This window comes from Bufo bufo, chromosome 7 (assembly GCF_905171765.1).
Source record: "Bufo bufo chromosome 7, aBufBuf1.1, whole genome shotgun sequence".
NCBI lineage: Eukaryota > Metazoa > Chordata > Amphibia > Anura > Bufonidae > Bufo > Bufo bufo.
The window spans coordinates 7,593,414-7,620,214 of NC_053395.1; the positions used below are offsets into that span (position 1 = coordinate 7,593,414).

General features: G+C 44.6%; 1 protein-coding gene across 1 annotated transcript in view; it reads right to left on the bottom strand.

Moving 5' to 3' along the window:
- Positions 1–4,073: 4,073 nt before the first annotated feature.
- Positions 4,074–26,801, bottom strand: part of LOC121007957 (serine protease 33-like) — a 42,994-nt gene continuing 20,266 nt past the window's right edge. The window contains exons 3-7 of the mRNA XM_040440224.1: positions 12,263–12,540; positions 11,048–11,211; positions 4,381–4,573; positions 4,229–4,267; positions 4,074–4,135 (exon numbers count right to left, since the gene is read on the bottom strand). Of these exons, the coding sequence (XP_040296158.1) occupies positions 4,074–4,135; positions 4,229–4,267; positions 4,381–4,573; positions 11,048–11,211; positions 12,263–12,540 (736 nt within the window). The remainder of the gene's footprint in view (positions 4,136–4,228; positions 4,268–4,380; positions 4,574–11,047; positions 11,212–12,262; positions 12,541–26,801) is intronic.

The window sequence follows — 26,801 nt, forward strand, 5'->3', positions numbered from 1 at the left end:
ACAGAGTCACACTAAAGGCTACACTACACGAAAGGCTTTTCAACACATAACATCGGTTCATACAGAACAAAGTCTACAATCACCAATCAATTTTCCCAAAAACATTTTTTACCACTTTTACACTACACTAAAGGCTTTTCAACATATAACATCGGTTTATACAGAACAAAGTCAACAATCACCCATCAATTTTCCCCAAAAAAATGTTTCACAATTTTACACTACAGTAAAGGCTATTCAACATACACTGCCTGTCCAAAAAAAAAAGTGGCCACCTGGATTTAACTAAGAAAATAGTTATGAGCCTCCTATTGGATAATTACTGCATGGGCGATTATCTTTCAGCTGGCAACAAGTTATTTAACCCCAACTGGTGCAATGAGTTGCTTCTCATCCTGAATGATGGGACTGAACAGCTGTGTAGCCATAAAAAAAAACACTAATCAGTGAGGCAAACCAGAAAAAAAGGCTTCAATTTGCTAGGGAGCATAAAGATTGGACTCTGGAGCAATGGAAGAAGGTGATGTGGTCTGATGAGTCCAGATTTACCTTGTTCCAGAGTGATGGGCGCATCAGGGTAAGAAGAGAGGCAGATGAAGTGATGCCCCCATCATGCCTAGTGCCTCCTGTACCAGCCTGTGGGGGCAGCGCTATGATCTGGGGTTGCTGCAGTTGGTCAGGTCTAGGTTCAGCAACAGTATGTGCTCCAAGAATGAGCTCAGCGACCACCTGAACATACTGAAGGACCAGGCTGCTCCAGCAATGGATTTTTTCTTCCCTGATGGCACGGGCATATTCCAAGATGATAATGCCAGGATTCATCGGGCTCAAATTGTGAAAGAGCGGTTCAGGGAGCATGAGACATCATTGTCACACATGGATTGGCCACCACAGAGTCCAGACCTTAACCCCATTGAGACTCTTTGGGACGTGCTGGAGAAGGCTTTGCGCAGCGGTCAGACTCTACCATCATCAATGCAAGATCTTGGTGAAAAATTAATGCAGCACTAGATGGAAATAAATCTTGTGACATTGCAGAAGCTTATCGAAACAACGCCACAGTGAATGCGTGCCGGAATCAAAGCTAAAGGCGGTTCAACGAAATATTAGAGTGTGTGACCTTTTTTATTTTGCTGGTGACTTTTTTTTTTGGACAGGCAGTGTATAGCATCGGTGTACACAAAATAAAGTCAACAATCCCCCATAAATTTTCCCCAAAACATTTTTTCCCACTTTAAGGGTTGATTCACAGGTCCGTATGTGTTTTGCGGATACGCAAATTGCGGATCAGCAAAACACGGACACCGGCAATGTGCGTTCTGCATTTTGCGGACTGCACATCGCCGTCACTCTTATAGAAAATGCCTTTTCTTGTCTGCAATTGCGAACAAGAATAGAGCATGTTCGATTTTTTGGCGGAACGGAAGTGCGGATCCGGAAGTGCAGATCTGCGAATGCGGATGTGGACAGCACATTCAGGCCCCATTGAAAATGGATGGGTCTGCACCTGTTCCGCAAAATTGCGGAACGGATGCGGACCCATTTTGCAGACGTGTGAATGGACCCTTGCACTATACTAAAGGCTTTTTAACATATAGCATCGGTTCATACAGAACAAAGTCTACTATCACCAATCAATTTTCCCAAAAATAACACAAGGACTCGGTAGGCATACACATCCGAGGAAGCTGAAGTTGGTTGACCCAATTTTATTTCAGCAGCAGTAAACAATGGGAAGCACCTAGATGTGGCTGAACTCCGCTGCTCTGTATCTCTTGTGAAGTCAATGTCTCCCACTATGCTCCTCTCGTGACTTACAGCAAATACATTATTTTCATGTAGAAATCCAGGAATTATGTTGGAGGCATGTAGTGTATGCAAGCCATGTGCGTGCCCTATCATCACTCTCACGCTGTTCTGCACCTGGCTTGCCGGGGTGAACGGAGTCACATTAAAGGCTAAGCAAAAAAAGGAAGAAGGGGTCCAGCTCGATTAAAATGTTACCTTTATTTTTCAGTGCGGGTAAAAGCCAGTTACATGTTTCGGATCAGGAACAATAGCGATCCTTCCTCATGACATACACATACTGAGGAGGAGGTTGGATATATAGCGCCTCCACCTAGAAACAGGTGGACGCATTAACTACAAGCTCCTCCTCAAATGGAATTAACAACACATGCTGAAAGGCATGCACAATTAAACCCTCTGTATAAGGCTCCATTCGCACGTCCGCAAAAGGGGTCCGCATCCTTTCCACAATTTTGAGGGAGGGTGTGATATACTATGTGGACTGGTTGGCTTGTGTGCTTTTTACGGTGCATTCACATGACCATATGCAAAACGCGGATGTGCAAACAATACAGATGACCTCCATGTGACATCCATGATGCATCCTTTGTTTTTGCGGATCCTTTGTAATAATGCCTATTCTTGCCCCCAAACTTAAAAAAAGAGGACATGTTCTATCCTCTTTGCGGGGCTATGATAGTGTGCTGTTTGCATTTTTTGCAGACCCGTTAAAAAGAATGGGTCTGTATCCTATGCGCTAAAAATGTGATTCGGATGCCCACCAGAAATACAGTCTTGTCAATTGGGACTTTCTCTCAGCCCACCTTTGCTGCTTGTTCAGATTCTCCACATGGAGTCAAACAACCCGACCCCAGCTCGGATTGGTCCTGCTGACTTGCGTTGGATTAATAACACAGATCTGCAAAAAAAAAATTTTTCAAGATCTGTTTTGGTTATTCCACATAATCTTTATGTTTTTTGGTGCTCTGAATCCGAAAAATGACCTCCATTTTGTCATAGGACAAATTGTCCTGACAATTTAGGTAACTATGTTAAATAAGGCAATACCTCAAAATAAATGGAAATTGACTTATAAAATTAAAGTTTTATTACAATTTTTTCATGAAAATCCTTTTTTGAACTGAAATGAGCTCACCTACACACACTAAACTTGATTCTTGTTCCCTGTGAGGCTCCTCTTGGTGCATTTACGCTTGCGAGTAGCATCTGGAATGTCTCTCTGAAGCATCCAACAGTATTCTGCCATCATTGTAATGCTCCATTTTCCCTGGTATCTCCTTTCCATCTCTTTAATGTCATGGTGGGACTGGAGGAAATGCACTTTCAAACTCATCAGGCAACCTAAAGCTTGAAATGCTTTCAGCATTTGTCTGACGATCTTTTTGTAGTGAGGATCTTTGTTATTGCCTAAAAATTTCTGTACGACTTCTTTAAATGCAATCCACCCTTCTTTTTGAGGGTCCGTCATGGTATTGACAAACTCTTGATCAACTATAAGCCTTCTAATGTCTGGGCCAACGAACACACCTTCCTTCAATTTTGCCTCCGACAGGCCTACTTGGTGACCAAGTATTTGAAGCATTCTCCATCTCTTGGAAGTGATTTTATGAATTGCTTCATTAATCCCAATTTTATGTGGAGAGGTGGTAGAACTTTATGAGAAGGTACCAAAGTTTCTCGGAGGACATTTTTTTCACCGACTGTTAGCACCCTTGGCTGCCAACTCTTCTTGGTCCAGTGATTTTGTCGTTCTCGACTGTCCCATAGACACAAAAAACAAGGGTATTTGGTATACCCAGCTTGTTGCCCGAGCAGCATGCACAAGACCTTCAAGTCCCCACACACTTGCCAACCATGGTCTTCATATTTAAGTTTACGAAGAACCAATTCCAAGTTCTCGTAGGTTACCTTAAAGTGTTCGGAATGACCTACAGGTCTGGAAGCGTATAAACCACCGTTGTGGAGTAAAACTGCTTTGAGACTTCTTTTTGAAGAATCTATAAAAGACGCCATTGGGCTGAATCATATTGGATTTTATGTATATATTGCTCATTTACAGTGCTATTTTTTTTTTTACATAATTCGGACAACCCCTTTAAGGTTTTTTGGACATTTTATATCTTAAATGCACTTATGTGAATTAATTAAAAGTAATTCGGACTTTAAATTTTGTTAAAAACCCATAACATAAAAGAAATACCAAAAATGTTAAAAAAATATATAAATTTGAAGACAATTTAGCATTTTGTGGCAAATCATGACGTCTAGGATTTTGTTTTCAGCACACCAAAATACATGGAAATTAGATTAAAATAATCAAACTGACCTGTGAATACAGAAAGGAATTTTAGGTAAAAACTTTATTGAAGGTTTTATGGACGATGATGATTTACTTTATAATTTATTATAACAAGATTACCAATCTCTATAAGGAACATGAAATCACCAGACACAACATCTACATTGAGGAAGATGATGGATATAAGCTACAAATGATGACTAATAATGTCACCAGGCACAGAACTGGCCATCTGGGATCTGGGACGCTGAGGTTCCCTGAACATTTCACACTTGGCTCTGGAATATTTGTCAGTTTGGCGAATGTCATATCGGGAATGTTTTCTTGTATCCATGACTGGTATGATGGCACCAGGGTATACACCGATGGGAAGTTTGGAAGAGCACAACCAACTGCCCAACTTACAGCTCCAACCTGGTACCAGACACCTCTAACCTTACACACCAGAGGTCCTCCAGAGTCTCCCTGTAAGAAAGCCCAAAGTACAACATTAAATGCAAATAAAAGTTTCACTATACTGTATGTAAATGTCAGTGATATAAACCAAACCCAAATATAGAATGTGCTCACTAAATGTCATTACATTACAACATCCTGTATTATTCTCCAGAGCTGCACTCACTATTCTGCTGGTGGAGTCACTGTGTACATACATTACTTATCCTGTACTGATCCAGAGTAACATCCTGTATTATACTCCAGAGCTGCACTCACTATTCTGCTGGTGGAGTCACTGTGTACATACATTACTTATTCTGTACTGATCCTGAGTTACATCCTGTATTATACTGCAGAGCTGCACTCACTATTCTGCTGGTGCAGTCACTGTGTACATACATTACTTATCCTGTACGGATCCTGTGTTACATCCTGTATTATACTCCAGAGCTGCACTCACTATTCTGCTGGTGCAGTCACTGTGTACATACATTACTTATCCCGTACTGATCCTGAATTACATCCTGTATTATACTCCAGAGCTGCACTCACTATTCTGCAGGTGGAGTCACTGTGTACATACATTACTTATCCTGTACTGATCCTTGGTTACATCCTGTATTATATTCCAGAGCTGCACTCACTATTCTGCTGGTGCAGTCAGTGTGTACATACATTACTTATCCTGTACTGATCCTGAGTTACATCCTGTATTATACTCCAGAGCTGCACTCACTATTCTGCTGGTGCAGTCACTGTGTACATACATTACTTATCCTGTACTGATCCTGAGTTACATCCTGTATTATACTCCAGAGCTGCACTCGCTATTCTGCTGGTGCAGTCACTGTGTACATACATTACTTATCCTGTACTGATCCTGAGTTACATCCTGTATTATACTCCAGAGCTGCACTCACTATTCTACTGGTGCAGTCATTGTGTACGTACATTACATTACTTATCCTGTACTGATCCTGAGTTACACCCTGTATTATACTCCAGAGCTGCACTCGCTATTCTGCTGGTGCAGTCACTGTGTACATACATTACTTATCCTGTACTGATCCTGAGTTACATCCTGTATTATACTCCAGAGCTGCACTCACTATTCTGCTGGTGCAGTCACTGTGTACATACATTACTTATCCTGTACTGATCCTGAGTTACATCCTGTATAATACTCCAGAGCTGCACTCACTATTCTGCTGGTGCAGTCACTGTGTACATACATTACTTATCCTGTACTGATCCTGAGTTACATCCTGTATTATACTCCAGAGCTGCACTCACTATTCTGCTGGTGCAGTCACTGTGTACATACATTACTTATCCTGTACTGATCCTGAGTTACATCCTGTATTATACTCCAGAGCTGCACTCACTATTCTGCTGGTGGAGTCACTGTGTACATACATTACTTATCCTGTACTGATCCAGAGTACCATCCTGTATTATACTCCAGAGATGCACTCACTATTCTGCTGGTGCAGTCACTGTGTACATACATTACTTATTCTGTACTGATCCTGAGTTACATCCTGTATTATACTGCAGAGCTGCACTCACTATTCTGCTGGTGCAGTCACTGTGTACATACATTACTTATCCTGTACGGATCCTGTGTTACATCCTGTATTATACTCCAGAGCTGCACTCACTATTCTGCTGGTGCAGTCACTGTGTACATACATTACTTATCCTGTATTATACTCCAGAGCTGCACTCACTATTCCTCTGGTGGAGTCACTGTGTACATACATTACTTATCCTGTACTGATCCTGAGTTACGTCCTGTATTATACTCCAGAGCTGCACTCACTATTCTGCTGGTGCAGTCACTGTGTACATACATTACTTATCCCGTACTGATCCTGAATTACATCCTGTATTATACTCCAGAGCTGCACTCACTATTCTGCTGGTGGAGTCACTGTGTACATACATTACTTATCCTGTACTGATCCTTGGTTACATCCTGTATTATATTCCAGAGCTGCACTCACTATTCTGCTGGTGCAGTCACTGTGTACATACATTACTTATCCTGTACTGATCCTGAGTTACATCCTGTATTATACTCCAGAGCTGCACTCACTATTCTGCTGGTGCAGTCACTGTGTACATACATTACTTATCCTGTACTGATCCTGAGTTACACCCTGTATTATACTCCAGAGCTGCACTCGCTATTCTGCTGGTGCAGTCACTGTGTACATACATTACTTATCCTGTACTGATCCTGAGTTACATCCTGTATTATACTCCAGAGCTGCACTCACTATTCTACTGGTGCAGTCATTGTGTACGTACATTACATTACTTATCCTGTACTGATCCTGAGTTACACCCTGTATTATACTCCAGAGCTGCACTCGCTATTCTGCTGGTGCAGTCACTGTGTACATACATTACTTATCCTGTACTGATCCTGAGTTACATCCTGTATTATACTCCAGAGCTGCACTCACTATTCTGCTGGTGCAGTCACTGTGTACATACATTACTTATCCTGTACTGATCCTGAGTTACATCCTGTATAATACTCCAGAGCTGCACTCACTATTCTGCTGGTGCAGTCACTGTGTACATACATTACTTATCCTGTACTGATCCTGAGTTACATCCTGTATTATACTCCAGAGCTGCACTCACTATTCTGCTGGTGCAGTCACTGTGTACATACATTACTTATCCTGTACTGATCCAGAGTAACATCCTGTATTATACTCCAGAGCTGCACTCACTATTCTGCTGGTGGAGTCACTGTGTACATACATTACTTATCCTGTACTGATCCAGAGTACCATCCTGTATTATACTCCAGAGCTGCACTCACTATTCTGCTGGTGCAGTCACTGTGTACATACATTACTTATTCTGTACTGATCCTGAGTTACATCCTGTATTATATTGCAGAGCTGCACTCACTATTCTGCTGGTGCAGTCACTGTGTACATACATTACTTATCCTGTACGGATCCTGTGTTACATCCTGTATTATACTCCAGAGCTGCACTCACTATTCTGCTGGTGCAGTCACTGTGTACATACATTACTTATCCTGTATTATACTCCAGAGCTGCACTCACTATTCCTCTGGTGGAGTCACTGTGTACATACATTACTTATCCTGTACTGATCCTTGGTTACATCCTGTATTATATTCCAGAGCTGCACTCACTATTCTGCTGGTGCAGTCACTGTGTACATACATTACTTATCCTGTACTGATCCTGAGTTACATCCTGTATAATACTCCAGAGCTGCACTCACTATTCTGCTGGTGCAGTCACTGTGTACATACATTACTTATCCTGTACTGATCCTGAGTTACATCCTGTATTATACTCCAGAGCTGCACTCACTATTCTGCTGGTGCAGTCACTGTGTACATACATTACTTATCCTGTACTGATCCTGAGTTACATCCTGTATTATACTCCAGAGCTGCACTCACTATTCTGCTGGTGCAGTCACTGTGTACATACATTACTTATCCTGTACTGATCCAGAGTAACATCCTGTATTATACTCCAGAGCTGCACTCACTATTCTGCTGGTGGAGTCACTGTGTACATACATTACTTATCCTGTACTGATCCAGAGTACCATCCTGTATTATACTCCAGAGCTGCACTCACTATTCTGCTGGTGCAGTCACTGTGTACATACATTACTTATTCTGTACTGATCCTGAGTTACATCCTGTATTATATTGCAGAGCTGCACTCACTATTCTGCTGGTGCAGTCACTGTGTACATACATTACTTATCCTGTACGGATCCTGTGTTACATCCTGTATTATACTCCAGAGCTGCACTCACTATTCTGCTGGTGCAGTCACTGTGTACATACATTACTTATCCTGTATTATACTCCAGAGCTGCACTCACTATTCCTCTGGTGGAGTCACTGTGTACATACATTACTTATCCTGTACTGATCCTTGGTTACATCCTGTATTATATTCCAGAGCTGCACTCACTATTCTGCTGGTGCAGTCACTGTGTACATACATTACTTATCCTGTACTGATCCTGAGTTACATCCTGTATTATACTCCAGAGCTGCACTCACTATTCTGCTGGTGCAGTCACTGTGTACATACATTACATTACTTATCCTGTACTGATCCTGGGTTACATCCTGTATTATACTCCAGAGCTGCACTCACTATTCTGCTGATGCAGTCACTGTGTACATACATTACTTATCCTGTACTGATCCTGAGTTACGTCCTGAATTATACTCCAGAGCTGCACTTACTATTCTGCTGGTGTAGTCACTGTGTACATACATTACTTATCCTGTACTGATCCTGAGTTACATCCTGTATTATACTCCAGAGCTGCACTCACTATTCTGCTGGTGCAGTCACTGTGTACATACATTACTTATCCTGTACTGATCCTGAGTTACATCTTGTATTATACTCCAGAGCTGCACTCACTATTCTGCTGGTGCAGTCACTGTGTACAGACATTACTTATCCTGTACTGATCTTGAGTAACATATTGTATTATACTCCAGAGCAGCACTCACTATTCTGCTGGTGCAGTCACTGTGTACATACATTACTTATCCTGTACTGATCCTGAGTTACATCCTATATTATACTCCAGAGCTGCACTCACTATTCTGCTGGTGCAGTCACTGTGTACATACATTACATTACTTATCCTGTACTGATCCTGAGTTACATCCTGTATTATACTCCAGAGCTGCACTCACTATTCTGCTGGTGCAGTCACTGTGTACATACATTACTTATACTGTACTTATCCTGAGTTACATCCTGTATTATACTCCAGAGCTGCACTCACTATTCTGCTGGTGCAGTCACTGTGTACATACATTACTTATCCTGTACTGATCCTGAGTTACATCCTATATTATACTCCAGAGCTGCACTCACTATTCTGCTGGTGCAGTCACTGTGTACATACATTACATTACTTATCCTGTACTGATCCTGAGTTACATCCTGTATTATACTCCAGAGCTGCACTCACTATTCTGCTGGTGCAGTCATTGTGTACATACATTACTTATCCTGTACTGATCCTGAGTTACATCCTGTATTATACTCCAGAGCTGCACTCACTATTCTGCTGGTGCAGTCTCTGTGTACATACATTACTTATCCTGTACTGATCCTGAGTTACATCCTGTATTATACTCCAGAGCTGCACTCACTATTCTGCTGGTGCAGTCACTGTGTACATACATTACATTACTTATCCTGTACTGATCCTGAGTTACATCCTGTATTATACTCCAGAGCTGCACTCACTATTCTGCTGGTGCAATCACTGTGTACATACATTACTTATCCTGTACTAATCCTGAGTTACATCCTGTGTTATACTCCAGAGCTGCACTCACTATTCTGCTGGTGGAGTCACTGTGTACATACATTACTTATCCTGTACTGATCCTGAGTTACATCCTGTATTATACTCCAGAGCTGCACTCACTATTCTGCTGGTGCAGTCACTGTGTACATACATTACTTATACTGTACTTATCCTGAGTTACATCCTGTATTATATTCCAGAGCTGCACTCACTATTCTGCTGCTGCAGTCACTGTGTACATACATTACTTATCCTGTACTGATCCTGAGTTACATCCTGTATTATACTCCAGAGCTGCACTCACTATTCTGCTGGTGCAGTCACTGTGTACATACATTACTTATCCTGTACTGATCCTGAGTTACATCCTGTATTATACTCCAGAGCTGCACTCACTATTCTGCCGGTGCAGTCATTGTGTACATACATTACTTATCCTGTACTGATCCTGAGTTACATCCTGTATTATACTCCAGAGCTGCACTCACTATTCTGCTGGTGCAGCCACTGTGTACATACATTACTTATACTGTACTTATCCCAAATTACATCCTGTATTATACTCCAGAGCTGCACTCAATGGGGTAGGTTTACTAATCCTATGAATGGTGTAATCTTAGATGGCCTTTCTAGACGTGCACCAGATGCATCACAGGGGCTCAGGTCGGATTATATCAGAGCACACAATAATCAGGTTGGGCTTAGGGGACAAAACCAGGTGCAGGTCAAACACACAGAAGAGGTGCAGATCTTTCCATCATACCTGATCTCTGTGGAGGCTTCACCACTGGTTTTGTTTCACAATAAGTGATGGAAATAACTGATCAAATAACTAAAGTGTGAACTTGGCCTAAAGGTTTGACTCAGTTTGAGACAGAATTTTTCTCCAAATTTTTGGCACAATTTTGGTGCTAAGTGTTGTGTCTCATGCCACTCCCTGTCCCAGTAAGCTGCGTCCCTTCTCATCCAGATGCAGATAATTCATTGAAAGCTAGATGCATCAAACATTGGCACAATTGAGGCCAGAATCCTGGAGCTGCTCATTAGTAACTGCTCTATGATAGATGGACACAGTGCTGTTTATGAAGACGGATTCTAAATGTGAACTGGTACATGCAGAAGCAAGTGTGAACGAGGTACCTGGCAGCTGCTTTTCTTTCCTTCTATGAATCCGGCACATATCATGTCATCTAGGAGTATGGCATTACTGGGTGCATTACCCTCACGAAACATCTTCCTACATCGCTCAAGGTCTATCAGTGGAGCCTCCACCTTCTGAAGGGTCATAGGTTCTGGCAGATCCACTGGACATTAAAATAATGTGTAAGTTATTTTTATGGAAATCCTTATATATATTAATAAATTGGTAATGTTATCTCTAATGTATTCTATACAATACTGCCTCTCATATAAAATGATGAAAGCACATATAACACTGCCTTTACTTTTTTCATATAAATGATTTAGGTACAGATAGTACTGCCTTCCTGTTTCTCCCTGTAAATACGTGCAGATAGTACTGCCCCCCTGTCTATCCATGTAAATGATGTAGGTACAGATAGTACTGCCTCCCTGTCTATCCATGTAAATGATGTAGGTACAGATAGTACTGCCTCCCTGTTTATCCATGTAAATGATGTAGGTACAGATAGTACTGCCTCGCTGTCTATCCATGTAAATGATGTAGGTACAGATAGTACTGCCTCCCTGTTTATCCATGTAAATGATGCAGGTACAGATAGTACTGCCCCCCTGTCTATCCATGTAAATCATGTAGGTACAGATAGTACTGCCTCCCTGTCTATTCATATAAATGATGTAGGTACAGATAGTACTGCCTCCCTGTCTATCCATGTAAATGATGTAGGTACAGATAGTACTGCCTCCCTGTTTATCCATGTAAATGATGCAGGTACAGATAGTACTGCCTTGCTGTCTCTCCATGTAAATGATGTAGGTACATATAGTACTGCCTCCCTGTCTATTCATATAAATGATGTAGGTATAGATAGTACTGCCTCCCTGTTTATCCATGTAAATGATGTAGGTACAGATAGTACTGCCTCGCTGACTCTCCATGTAAATGATGTAGGTACAGATAGTACTGCCTCGCTGTCTATTCATATAAATGATGTAGGTATAGATAGTACTGCCTCCCTGTTTATCCATGTAAATGATGTAGGTACAGATAGTACTGCCTCCCTGTCTCTCCATGTAAATGATGTAGGTACAGATAGTACTGCCTCTCTGTCTATTCATATAAATGATGTAGGTACAGATAATACTGCTGGGAGCTGCATATCGATATGTATCACTGGCAGAAGTCCTGTTCATCGAATATCAAGTGTTCCTCACCTCCTGATGCAATGTTTCCCCAGCCGGTTACCCAGCATTCCATGCCACAGGGGAAGGTGACGGAGGAAGCTGGCAGAGAGATGGGCATGATGTACTTGTTGTAGGTGACCGTACTGGAGAGCTTCAGAAGAGCAATGTCCCCTCTGCTGGCCACTTCACCGGTGTACTCGGGGTGAATGATAATTTCCTTCACAGAGACCTTAACTTCATGTTCATTGGAGTAAGATCCCAGTTTGTATGCACCCAATCGCAAATAATAATAATTCAAATTAGAATTTCTGTGGAATGAAGAAAAGATATGGAAGTGTCTGTTATCTATAGGTGAGATGGGAATACTGATCACTTCTGTATGACAAACCATATGATTACGATATCTGAATCTATGGTCTTCAGACCTCACATTGTTCAATCATCTGAACAAACCACCTATATGGCTTAGTATGGTAGACGGACATGGCCCTGTTGGGTTCTCTCTAGTGATGAGCGAAGTTTTGAAAAATTCAATTTGGTCGATTTACTGAACTTTGACAAGAAAATGTATTTGTTACAAATTAATTTGTCATGATTCGCAATAAATCAGGTATACCCAGGCCACTGTGCCCAATCAAATTCATCCTACTTGGTGGCCCAATCTCAGTGTGAAGGCTTGGAAGTTAAACTGCAGACATATTGCAGGGATAGTGTATCGCTGTGTGCAATACGTTCTAGTGCACCCACATTCATCGTTAATCCGTTCTCTAAGTACGGTGACGTCAGAATTACAGGTGTAATTTATCGCCGTCTGCATCACTGTGCAGTGCACCAAGATTTAAAACTAATACTTTCTGTTAAATAAAAATAAAAGCATACAGCAGCCTTCAGTAAAGCCAAAAAAAACATGCACACCCCTTAAGTGCAATGGCTTCTTAGTGGAGCAAAATAAAGAAATGGGGGCAGAGCCAATAAAGTAGTGGAGAAAAAAAAATTCTCTTAATGCATGATGTGACCAAAAACATGCTTATTCCCTTACGTCCTACCAGCAGCACAGATGGGGTTAACTGCCCCTGTGGACTGGTAGGACCGGCGGAATTTTAATGAGCCAAAGAACCAATAAACGATCTTCAGCTCCCTGAAAGGGAGGAGATCACCCCCCAGCCCACCGTGTTTTTTTCTGTCCTCTGGACAGGTGGACTGGCGTGTCGCTCCCCCTCTGGGAGCTGAAGAGTGCTTAGGGGCTCTTTTTTTCCTTAAGCTAAAGCATCGCTTTTTCTTGGTCCCAGTGCCTTTATTTTAGGCCTGATCGCGGCGATTTTTGTCTCTGGGGTACCGTCGGGGAGGGGGGTATCCCCTCTCCTCTTCTTTCATCTCAGTATGCGGTGTCCGTCTCTCCACTACCGCATGTGTGCGGCGCTATGGGCGCCGCCATCTTCCGGAAGTGACGCGCACTAGGTGCGCTACGTCACTTCCGGTTTTCCGGAGCGATGCGGTGAGGTTTAAAAACTCACCATTTCTATTAAACTGTCTCCCTATAAAGACATCCTGGGATCCAGGATTAATCTGGGGAGACATTTAGGACAAGCTGAGCCAGTATAGGCTCTGTTATCTCTCTGGGCTAATTACGATTAAGGACCCGCCCAGGGGGCGGGGATTCCTCCTTTTAAGCGCCCAGAGCCTATCAGTTAGTGCTCTGGTTGCGTCGCTTTCACAAGTTAGCTCCAGAGTTCCCTGTGCCTTGAGATATTCTTGTAGTATTGCTTGGCTTGGGTTTTGTTGTTCCTCTTTTCACAACTCTAATTTCTTCTAGTGCTGGTGGGCCCCCTTAAGGTCTTGTTTCTCCACCTCCCTGTTTTTTTATTTCCAATTACAGACTATGGCTTCCCCTAAGGATCCGGATCAGCGGAATGCTGGGGCCAAGAGGAAGCATTTGGCGTGTTACGAATGTAACACACCCTTAGACGACAGCTGTCCTTACTCCAGATGTAAGAGTTGTCGCACAGCATCCACGGAACCCACGATGCAGGAAATGTTCCAGTGGACAAATACATACGTGGATGATTCCATTAAGGGAGTGGTACGGCTGCTTAATGAGAGGCTACCAGGTCCCTCTCAGACTCCCATGGAGGTGGTCGCACCGGTCGAAAGACCTACCCCCTGTTCTGTGGGGTCTTCTTCTGAGGAAGAAGAATTTACTTCTTGCTTTTTCCCTCCAGAAAAGACGCAGAAGTTACTCAAGTCCATCAGGTCGGGGGACCAGGATGTTGATATGGGGGAGTCTTCCGATCCCGCCGGACGGACACAGCGTGTCTTTAGAGCGGATGAGACCCTCCTCTCTGTGATGCGCACAGAGTGGAGAAAGCCTGAGAAAGGTCCAGTGCTCACCAGAAAATTCAAACTCATGTACCCGATGGCTAAACCCTTGGTGGAATCGTGGGGTTCCGTTCCCAAGGTGGACATGGCTATAGCTAAGTTGTCCCGGCGCACTCTAGTCCCTGCAGACGATGGGTCTAGTCTGCAGGACCCTCTAGACCGGAGGGCAGAGTGCACCCTTAGAAGGAGTTACGCGGCGGCTGCTGCCTCCGCATCAACTTCAATTGCGGGCACGGAGGTAGCCGCCTATTTACGCTCCAAGCTCAACCAAATCCAGACGGACGTGGATCAGAGCGTATCAAGGGATGACATCCTGGCAGCCTTCAAGTCAGCCAATCTGGCTATGGACTTTCTGGTCGATTCCACCCAGATGCAGCTGAAGCTGGCCGCCAAAACTATGGCCCTAGTTTCAGCTGCCCGCAGACCACTTTGGCTGAAACCGTGGATCGCGGACAACGCGTCCAAGTTCAACCTTTGTGGGCTCCCCTTCGAACCGGATAGGCTATTCGGGTCCGAATTGGACAAGATAATGGAGGGGCTCTCCGATAAAAAGGGGAAGCAGCCCTTTCGGGGACGCCCCAGACAGGAGAAGAAAGGCGGAGGTCATCCAGGGCAGCAGTCTAGGGCAGAGATTGGGAGGGGCCATCTCGTAAATATTCGAGACGCTCCCGCAAACCCACCAGGGAGGCAAAACCCTCCTGACTATGGGCCTCCTCGAGGCTCTTGGATAAACCCTGCTGCCCCTGCAGTGTCTCCTCTAGATTTTCCCGTACCCCTCCCCCAGATTCCCGTGGGGGGCCGTCTTTCCCATTTCAAAGACTCTTGGAGCCGGTTGATTGCAGACCCCTGGGTCCAGGACATAGTTTCCGTCGGGTACCGGGTAGATCTTATCTCTCTCCCCCCAGAGAGATTCATCGCCACACGAAACTTCGGGTCTGCCAAACAAGTGGTCCTAGAATCTTACATTCAGGACTATATCTCCAAGGGAGCCCTAGAGGAGATGCCGGCAGGGGAGAGGGGCCTAGGGATTTATTCACCAGTGTTCCTGGTTCCCAAAAAGACGGGAGATCTCCGGATGATCATCGACTTGAGATTTCTCAATCGATTTATAAGAAAAACAAGGTTTCGCATGGAAACCATAAGGTCAGTCAGCCATATCCTCAACCTCGGGGATGTCATGGCTACTCTGGACCTCAAGGATGCGTATCTTCACATTCCAATCCATTCCACGTCCCGGAAACTCCTCAGGATCGCGGTCCAGATTTCAGGGGTTCGCAGGCACTTTCAGTTCGCCGCGCTTCCCTTCGGAATCTCTTCTGCCCCCCTTATCTTCACCAAGGTGGTGGTGTCGGTGGTGGCAGCTTTGAGACTTCAAGGACTGACTATTATTCCTTATCTGGACGATTGGCTTTTCATAGCCTCTTCAGTTCCGATCCTTACCCACCATCTTCAGATCGCAATTTCCTTTCTCCTCCGCCTGGGCTGGATTATCAACTGGCAGAAGTCGAATGTGAGCCCATCGACTTCAATCCATTATTTAGGATTCGTGGTCGACTCTGTGGAGATGTCCCTCCGGTTGACTCTAGAAAGGAAAGCGCGGATTCAGGACCTGGCAAAGGTCCTTTATGTCCCTCGTCGAGTCTCTATCCGGACTCTCATGAAGATGCTGGGGCTCATGTCAGCGGCTGCGGACGCAGTCCCTTGGGCACTATGGCACCTCCGTCCTCTTCAGTCGGAGGTCTTACACTTATGGAATGTCAGCCTTGCGGGGCTAGATTCCCTATGCTCCCTGTCCGGTCAAACCCGGAATTCCCTCAGATAGTGGTTTCAGCTACCAGCAGGGAAGTCTATGACCCAACCAGCTTGGGTCATATTGACTACAGACGCGTCCCTTGTAGGCTGGGGCGCTCACCTGGACGGATCCCCAGTACAGGGATCTTGGTCCCCCCTGGAGCGGCGTCTTTCTTCCAATCTTCGCGAGATGCGAGCTATCCGGCTAGCCCACCTTCACTTCGCCCCTCAGATTCGGGGCAAAGCAGTGAAAGTCCAGTCAGACAATATGACTGCGGTTCTCTATATAAACAAACAGGAAAGCACAAGATCATTGCCCCTTCTGTCAGAGATCGGGTGATTCTCCGGTGGGCAGAGACAAACCTTTCCCATCTATCTGCCATTCATATTCGAGGCTCCCTCAATATGATAGCGGACCGATTAAGTCGAGGATTACCGACCATGGAGTGGTCTCTGCATCCGGAGATCTTCAGGCAGCTAGTTCACAGATGGGGTATGCCAGAGGTGGATCTCATGGCGACCAGGTTCAACGCCAAGGTGCTGAGGTTCTGTTCCCTGTACAGGGAAGACAACCCCCTGGCGATAGATGCTCTGTCGATACCGTGGAGGTTCAGGCTGGCTTACATCTTCCCTCCGTTTTCCATGATACCGAGGGTATTGATGAAAATCCGTCAGGATCAGGCCTCGGTAATAGCCATCATACCTTTCTGGCCCAGGAGATCCTGGTTTACCCAGCTCATTCAGATGAGTCGGGGACAATACTGGAGACTCCCCCCGGAGCAGACCCTGGTGTCGTGGGACACTCACCTCTGCCCAGATCTGCACAGGTTCAACCTGACAGCCTGGAGGTTGATCAGTCCCTTCCCAACATAGAAGGGCTTTCCGAGTCGGTCCTGAGAACTTTATCGCATTCCCGAGCAGAGTCTACAAAGAAGGCCTACTCCAGGATCATGAGAATCTTCGTGGCATGGTGTGATTCCAGACAGGTGGCGTCTGCAGATCCGCCCCTTCCTGCGATACTACAATTTCTTCAAGATGGATTAGATAGAGGCCTATCTCCAGCTACCTTAAAGGTACAGGTTTGTGCCATCTCGGCCTGTCTCAACAGGCCACATTCTCGGGACCCACTCATTAAACGCTTCCTGAAGGGAGCTGAAAGACTAAAGCCTACTATACTGAAACCTATCCCCCAGTGGGATCTTTCAGTAGTGCTCAGGGGGCTAGCATCTCCCCCCTTCGAGCCCTTGGAGGAGGTAAATTTCAAATTTTTGACTTTAAAAATGGTCTTTCTTCTGGCTATAGCTTCAGCCAAAAGAATCTCTGAATTGCAGGCTTTCTCTGCAATTCACCCGTACATTATTTTCTTACAGGATAGAGTACTCCTGAAGTTTTTACCATACTTCAGGCCTAAGGTGCCTACCTTCCAAAATATCAATCAGGTAATCTCTTTACCAGTTTTGTTTACAGCCTCCTCCTCTGATACTCCAGCTAGAGACCCGCTGGATATTTCAAGATGCCTCCAGATCTATGTGGATAGATCTAGAGAGTTCAGGGTAGATGAGAATCTCCTTATCCTGTTTGCCGGTAAGTCTAAAGGCCGTAAAGCGTCTAAAGCTACCATTAGTCGCTGGATCAAGGAGGCCATTAAGGAAGCTTTCGTCTCCCAATCCTTAGATCCTCCTGAGTTTGTGAGAGCCCATTCTACTAGGGCGGTCTCCACCTCGGTTGCGGAGAGAAGACTTCTCCCCTTAGAGTTGATCTGTAAGGCGGCCTCCTGGAGCTCTGAGTCAACCTTCATCTCCCATTATAGGATAGATGCTAGGATGGCAGAGTTTTTGGCCTTTGGGCCGACTGTTCTTAGTTCTGCCAGGCATGAGGACCCTCCCTAGGGGATTCTTCTTGCTATCTCCCCATCTGTGCTGCTGGTAGGACGTAAGGGAATCGTTAATTTCTAACGATAATTTGTTTTCCCTTAGTCCTAACAGCAGCACACAAATATCCCACCCTAGATACATTATGCTTGTTAAAAACATGGTGGGCTGGGGGGTGATCTCCTCCCTTTCAGGGAGCTGAAGATCGTTTATTGGTTCTTTGGCTCATTAAAATTCCGCCGGTCCTACCAGTCCACAGGGGCAGTTAACCCCATCTGTGCTGCTGTTAGGACTAAGGGAAAACAAATTATCGTTAGAATTTAACGAATAATCCCTTCTATTAGCTGTAGATTTACTGTGCGTCAGTATTTGTCTACTTTCACACTCGCGTTTTTGTTTTCAGTTTGTGAGATCCATTCAGGGCTCTCAAAAGCGGTCCAAAACGGATCAGTTTTGTCCAAATGCATTCTGAATGGAAAAGGATCCACTCAGTATACTTCACTTTGCATCAGTTCAGTCTCCATTCCGCTTTGGATCGGTTATGAATGGATGCAATCGGTTGTATTATCTGAACGGATCCGTCCACATCCGCACAAAACGCGAGTGTGAAAGTAGCGTATTTATAGGTCACTGTTACCGCCAGGTCTAATTTATTGCCGTACACTTAACCGTGCAGTGCCCCAAGATTCAAGTAGTGGCCATATGGTCGAGTGGGGAGGGGGCAGTAAGGTTGTGTTCATATCATTGTTTATTTTTCCGTTCTTCTGATATGTTAGAATTACAGAAAACAAAAAAATACAAACAAACCTATATTTTGAGCACGGATTCAGGCGGTCAGCATTTGATCAGTAATTCTAAGCCAAAAGCAGGAGTGGGTCCAAAACAGAGATAAAATGTCATAAAAATATTTGCATCTCTTATGTGTTTTGGACCCACTCCTGCTTTTACCTTAAAATACTGATCAAACACAAAAGCAAAAACTGACCACGTGAAAGAAGACTTATGGTCAGATTGCATCTGTTTTGGTCATTTATGTCTCAAATCAGGAAAAAAGTATGCAGGATTTTGAAGGTCTCTTCCAGATGGTCAGTATTTGGAGAGTATTTTGCATCAGTATTTGTAAGCCAAAAAAAGGAGTGGATCCAAAACAGAGGTAAAATGTAATGAAATTATTAGCATTGTAGAAAGGCACAAGGGACCATCATAGATGGAAGATATGTGTCACCGAGGTTCCTGGCCTCGGTGAAGTAGGAGTCAGTAGTGTAAATGTCCGCAGCAGTTGCTGATGGACACTTTGATAGTTAGCATAGCTGTGAAAAGCTAATCCGGGCCGGCTCTTACTGGGAGCAGCCAAAGTGCAGGGAGGGTTGGCTGTTCCCCATGGTCCAGGCCGGGTTTTGACGGGCTTACAAAAAGTCAGCCAGCAGGGTCAGTGGTGTGATTACCTGGCTGATGGTGGAGCTCTGTGTAGCTGTGTGTTTTTGGAGCCAAGTGAAAACCAGAGGGTCTCTGCCGAGAGACAAAGGACAAAGGACAAAGCAAGGTTCACATCCACTCCGTGGGGAGTACGGTACTGTGCCCTAAAACTTTCTATGTGATTTTTCAGATTAAAGACTGAACTGTTTTTCTTTAAGTGTCAGCTGAAGTAAGCTGATCACTGCCGCCTGTTGAATTGTGGTGTGCCAACAATAAAAGACATTTATTACTTTGATTTCCACCACTAAAAGGCTACTGTGTATTTATCTGAAGGCTACCATTTGGGAAATCCCTACAATTGGTGTCGGATGCGGGAACACCCCGGATTGCTTGAAGCAACAACAAGTTAAATGTCAGAAGCTGTTTTTTTTTCTCTGGTTGGACTCTTAACCACCTCCGGACCGCCTAACGCAGGATCGCGTTCCGGAGGTGGCAGCCCTGCGCACAGTCACGCATATATGCGTCATCTCGCGAGACGCGAGATTTCCTGTGAACGCGCGCACACAGGCGCGCGCGCTCACAGGAACGGAAGGTAAGAGAGTGGATCTCCAGCCTGCCAGCGGCGATCGTTCGCTGGCAGGCTGGAGATGTGTTTTTTTTTAACCCTAACAGGTATATTAGACGCTGTTTTGATAACAGCGTCTAATATACCTGCTACCTGGTCCTCTGGTGGTCCCCTTTGTTTGGATCGACCACCAGAGGACACAGGTAGCTCAGTAAAGTCCCACCAAGCACCACTACACTACACTACACCCCCCCCCCCCGTCACTTATTAACCCCTTATTAGCCCCTGATCACCCCTGATCACCCCATATAGACTCCCTGATCACCCCCCTGTCATTGATCAACCCCCTGTAAAGCTCCACTCAGACGTCCGCATGATTTTTACGGATCCACTGATAGATGGATCGGATCCGCAAAACGCATCCGGACGTCTGAATGAAGCCTTACAGGGGCGTGATCAATGACTGTGGTTATCACCCCATATAGACTCCCTGATCACCCCCCTGTCATTGATTACCCCCCTGTAAAGCTCCATTCAGACGTCCGCATGATTTTTACGGATCCACTGATAGATGGATCGGATCCGCAAAACGCATCCGGACGTCTGAATGAAGCCTTACAGGGGCATGATCAATGACTGTGGTGATCACCCCATATAGACTCCCTGATCACCCCCCTGTAAAGCTCCATTCAGATGTCCGCATGATTTTTACGGATGCACTGATAGATGGATCCGATCCGCAAAACGCATCCGGACGTCTGAATGAAGCCTTACAGGGGCATGATCAATGACTGTGGTGATCACCCCATATAGACTCCCTGATCACCCCCCTGTAAAGCTCCATTCAGATGTCCGCATGATTTTTACGGATGCACTGATAGATGGATCCGATCCGCAAAACGCATCCGGACGTCTGAATGAAGCCTTACAGGGGCGTGATCAATGACTGTGGTTATCACCCCATATAGACTCCCTGATCACCCCCCTGTCATTGATTACACCCCTGTCATTGATCAACCCCCTGTAAAGCTCCATTCAGACGTCCGCATGATTTTTACGGATGCACTGATAGATGGATCGGATCCGCAAAACGCATCCGGACGTCTGAATGAAGCCTTACAGGGGCGTGATCAATGACTGTGGTGATCACCCCATATAGACTCCCTGATCACCCCCCTGTCATTGATCACCCCCCTGTCATTGATCACCCCCCCTGTCATTGATCACCCCCCCTGTCATTGATCACCCCCCCTGTCATTGATCACCCCTCTGTAAGGCTCCATTCAGACATTTTTTTGGCCCAAGTTAGCGGAATTATTTTTTTTTTTTCTTACAAAGTCTCATATTCCACTAACTTGTGTCAAAAAATAAAATCTCACATGAACTCACCATACCCCTCACGGAATCCAAATGCGTAAAAATTTTTAGACATTTATATTCCAGACTTCTTCTCACGCTTTAGGGCCCCTAGAATGCCAGGGCAGTATAAATACCCCACATGTGACCCCATTTCGGAAAGAAGACACCCCCAGGTATTCCGTGAGGGGCATATTGAGTCCATGAAAGATTGAAATTTTTGTCCCAAGTTAGCGGAACGGGAGACTTTGTGAGAAAAAAATTTAAAATATCAATTTCCGCTAACTTGTGGCAAAATTTTTTTTTTTCTATGAACTCGCCATGCCCCTCATTGAATACCTTGGGGTGTCTTCTTTCCAAAATGGGGTCACATGTGGGGTATTTATACTGCCCTGGCATTCTAGGGGCCCCAAAGCGTGAGAAGAAGTCTGATATCCAAATGTCTAAAAATGCCCTCCTAAAAGGAATTTGGGCACCTTTGCGCATCTAGGCTGCAAAAAAGTGTCACACATCTGGTATCGCCGTACTCAGGAGAAGTTGGGGAATGTGTTTTGGGGTGTCATTTTACATATACCCATGCTGGGTGAGAGAAATATCTTGGTCAAATGCCAACTTTGTATAAAAAAAATGGGAAAAGTTGTCTTTTGCCAAGATATTTCTCTCACCCAGCAAGGGTATATGTAAAATGACACCCCAAAACACATTCCCCAACTTCTCCTGAATACGGTGATACCACATGTGTGACACTTTTTTGCAGCCTAGGTGGGCAAAGGGGCCCATATTCCAAAGAGCACCTTTAGGATTTCACAGGTCATTTACCTACTTACCACACATTAGGGCCCCTGGAAAATGCCAGGGCAGTATAACTACCCCACAAGTGACCCCATTTTGGAAAGAAGACACCCCAAGGTATTCCGTGAGGGGCATGGCGAGTTCCTAGAATTTTTTATTTTTTGTCACAAGTTAGTGGAAAATGCTGATTTTTTTTTTTTGATTTTTTTTTCATACAAAGTCTCATATTCCACTAACTTGTGACAAAAAATAAAAACTTCCATGAACTCACTATGCCCATCAGCGAATACCTTGGGGTGTCTTCTTTCCAAAATAGGGTCACTTGTGGGGTAGTTATACTGCCCTGGCATTCTAGGGGCCCGAATGTGTGGTAAGGAGTTTGAAATCAAATTCTGTAATAAATGACCTGTGAAATCCGAAAGGTGCTCTTTGGAATATGGGCCCCTTTGCCCACCTAGGCTGCAAAAAAGTGTCACACATCTGGTATCTCCGTACTCAGGAGAAGGTGGGGAATGTGTTTTGGGGTGTCATTTTACATATACCCCTGCTGGGTGAGAGAAATATCTTGGCAAAAGACAACTTTTCCCATTTTTTTATACAAAGTTGGCATTTGACCAAGATATTTATCTCACCCAGCATGGGTATATGTAAAATGACACCCCAAAACACATTCCCCACCTTCTCCTGAGTACGGCAATACCAGATGTGTGACACTTTTTTGCAGCCTAGGTGGGCAAAGGGGCCCATATTCCAAAGAGCACCTTTCGGATTTCACAGGTCATTTTTTACAGAATTTGATTTCAAACTCCTTACCACACATTTGGGCCCCTAGAATGCCAGGGCAGTATAACTACCCCACAAGTGACCCCATTTTGGAAAGAAGAGACCCCAAGGTATTCGCTGATGGGCATAGTGAGTTCATGGAAGTTTTTATTTTTTGTCACAAGTTAGTGGAATATGAGACTTTGTATGAAAAAAATAAAATAAAAAAAATCATCATTTTCCACTAACTTGTGACAAAAAATAAAAAATTCTAGGAACTTGCCATGCCCCTCACGAAATACCTTGGGGTGTCTTCTTTCCAAAATGGGGTCACTTGTGGGGTAGTTATACTGCCCTGGCATTCTAGGGGCCCAAATGTGTGGTAAGGAGTTTGAAATCAAATTCTGTAAAAAATGACCTGTGAAATCCGAAAGGTACTCTTTGGAATATGGGCCCCTTTGCCCACCTAGGCTGCAAAAAAGTGTCACACATCTGGTATTGCCGTACTCAGGAGAAGGTGGGGAATGTGTTTTGGGGTGTCTTTTTACATATACCCATGCTGGGTGAGAGAAATATCTTGGCAAAAGACAACTTTTCCCATTTTTTTATACAAAGTTGGCATTTGACCAAGATATTTATCTCACCCAGCATGGGTATATGTAAAAAGACACCCCAAAACACATTCCTCAACTTCTCCTGAGTACAGAGATACCAGATGTGTGACACTTTTTTGCAGCCTAGGTGGGCAAAGGGGCCCATATTCCAAAGAGCACCTTTCGGATTTCACTCGTCATTTTTTACAGAATTTGATTTCAAACTCCTTACCACACATTTGGGCCCCTAGAATGCCAGGGCAGTATAACTACCCCACAAGTGACCCCATTTTGGAAAGAAGAGACCCCAAGGTATTTCGTGATGGGCATAGTGAGTTCATAGAAGTTTTTATTTTTTGTCACAAGTTAGTGGAATATGAGACTTTGTAAGAAAAAAAAAAAATAAATCATCATTTTCCGCTAACTTGTGACAAAAAATAAAAAGTTCTATGAACTCACTATGCCCATCAGCGAATACCTTAGGGTGTGTACTTTCCGAAATGGGGTCATTTGTGGGGTGTTTGTACTGTCTGGCCATTGTAGAACCTCAGGAAACATGACAGGTGCTCAGAAAGTCAGAGCTGCTTCAAAAAGCGGAAATTCACATTTTTGTACCATAGTTTGTAAACGCTATAACTTTTACCCAAACCATTTTTTTTTTACCCAAACATTTTTTTTTTATCAAAGACATGTAGAACTATAAATTTAGAGCAAAATTTCTATATGGATCTTGTTTTTTTTGCAAAATTTTACAACTGAAAGTGAAAAATGTAATTTTTTTGCAAAAAAATCGTTAAATTTCGATTAATAACAAAAAAAGTAAAAATGTCAGCAGCAATGAAATACCACCAAATGAAAGCTCTATTAGTGAGAAGAAAAGGAGGTAAAATTCATTTGGGTGGTAAGTTGCATGACCGAGCAATAAACGGTGAAAGTAGTGTAGGTCAGAAGTGTAAAAAGTGGCCTGGTCTTTCAGGGTGTTTAAGCACTGGGGGCTGAGGTGGTTAAAGGGCCAGTAGCCTAAATTACTGAATGGATTTTTTTTTTGTTGAAAGGAAGTTTTTCAATTGATGTCTTGGGTTAAAGCAGCAGCGGAGCTTCAACAAGAATCAATGAAAATGGAGGATCTTATCAAGCAGATGGTGCAGAGCAATCTACAGCAGCAACAGGCATTAGAGCAACAACGGCAGGCTAATGCCCATCAGCAGGAGACGAACCGCCTACTGGCGGAGCAAATTGCAACCCTAAGAGAGAGGGTGGCCGCACAACCAGCGGGGTATGTGGCTGAACAGAATGTGGGCGGAATAAAAAACGTGCAATCTGCCTTACAAAAAATGACCGCAGAGGATGACGTAGAAAAAGGGACTAAAAGGGACTAAAACCCCCCGGGGTGGACGTTATGAGGCCAAGAGTCTATCAGAACCAACGCCACGACCGTCCTTAAGAGAGGTCATCTGCTGGAGGTGCCGTGGCCTGGGACATATGGCAGCCCAATGTCCCATCAGCCCAGAACAAATGGACTGTTCTGTGGGGAGACGAACCTCACTGTTTGCGTGTAGTGCGGTTCCTAATGTTGAGGGAGGACTCCCTTTTTGTACAATTAATGTGAATGGCAACCCCACAAAGGGACTTCTGGACTCGGGGAGCCTGGTCACGCTCCTAACAGCCAGTATTCCTCATAAGTTGGTTCCTGGGAAGACCTTGGGAGTCACCTTCATTCATGGTGATACCAAGGTCTACCCAATAGCCCAGGTGACCTTAAAAACTGAAGAGTGTACGGTATACCACCAGGTAGGGGTAGTGCAGGGGTTGATGCATGAGATGATCATTGGCCGAGACTGTCCTGTGTTCTGGGACCTGTGGGCCAAGGCAGTACCGCAGCAACACCCTGGTGCTGCAGACAGCCCCGTGCTCCGTGACCCTGAGATAGTCCCTGACTTTCCGTTCTCGGCCATGGTAGGTGAGAATGAGGAAGAGTCTGCCCTTGAGGAGATGGTCCCCGACTTAGAGGTGTCTCGGGGAAACTTTGGGACTGCTCAGTTCCGAGATGAGACTCTAAAAGGGGCCTTAAACAATGTGGGGGTAGTAAATGGGGCACCTCAAGAGCCAGGGGCAGACGAAAGGTACCCTCACTTTGCAATGAATGAAAACTTGTTGTACCGGGTGACTAAAATCCGGGAAGAATTAGTTGAACAGCTCGTGGTTCCTAAAGCATACCGACGCATGGTAATGGACCTGGCACATAACCATGTATTAGGGGGACACTTAGGGGCTGAGAAAACGCTTGAAAGGGTTTTGCAGAGGTTTTATTGGCCCGGGTGTTACAGAGAAATTAAGGATTACTGCCAATCCTGCCCTATGTGCCAAGTAACCTCTCCAGTCGCAAACTTCCGCAGCCCTCTAATACCATTACCAATTATCGAGATACCATTCGAGAGAATTGCGATGGATTTAGTCGGGCCTTTGGTAAAATCTGCAAGGGGGCACCAATATATATTAGTGGTAATGGATTATGCTACCCGATACTCGGAGGCGGTGCCCTTGAGGAAAGCTACCTCTAAAGTTATAGCCAGAGAACTGTTTCAGATTTTCTCCAGAACAGGGCTGCCCAAGGAGATCCTGACTGACCAGGGGACCCCGTTCATGTCCAGGGTCATGCAGGATCTCTGTAAAGTATTAAAAATTAACCAGTTGCGTACCTCAGTGTACCACCCACAGACAGATGGCCTGGTGGAACGCTTCAATAAAACTTTGAAGGCCATGTTGAAAAAAGTGGTTGAGAAAGATGGCAGAGATTGGGATTACCTGTTGCCTTATCTACTGTTCTCAATCAGAGAGGTACCCCAAGTGTCAACAGGTTTCTCGCCTTTTGAGTTGTTGTATGGAAGGCATCCACGAGGCCTGTTAGATATCGCTAAGGAGACCTGGGAGAGTGAGGTCACGCCTTACAAAAGTGTCATTGAACATGTGACTACATTGCAGGAGCGAATAGCTCAAATGACACCTATTGTGAAAGAGCATATGCTCCAAGCACAGGAGGCGCAAGC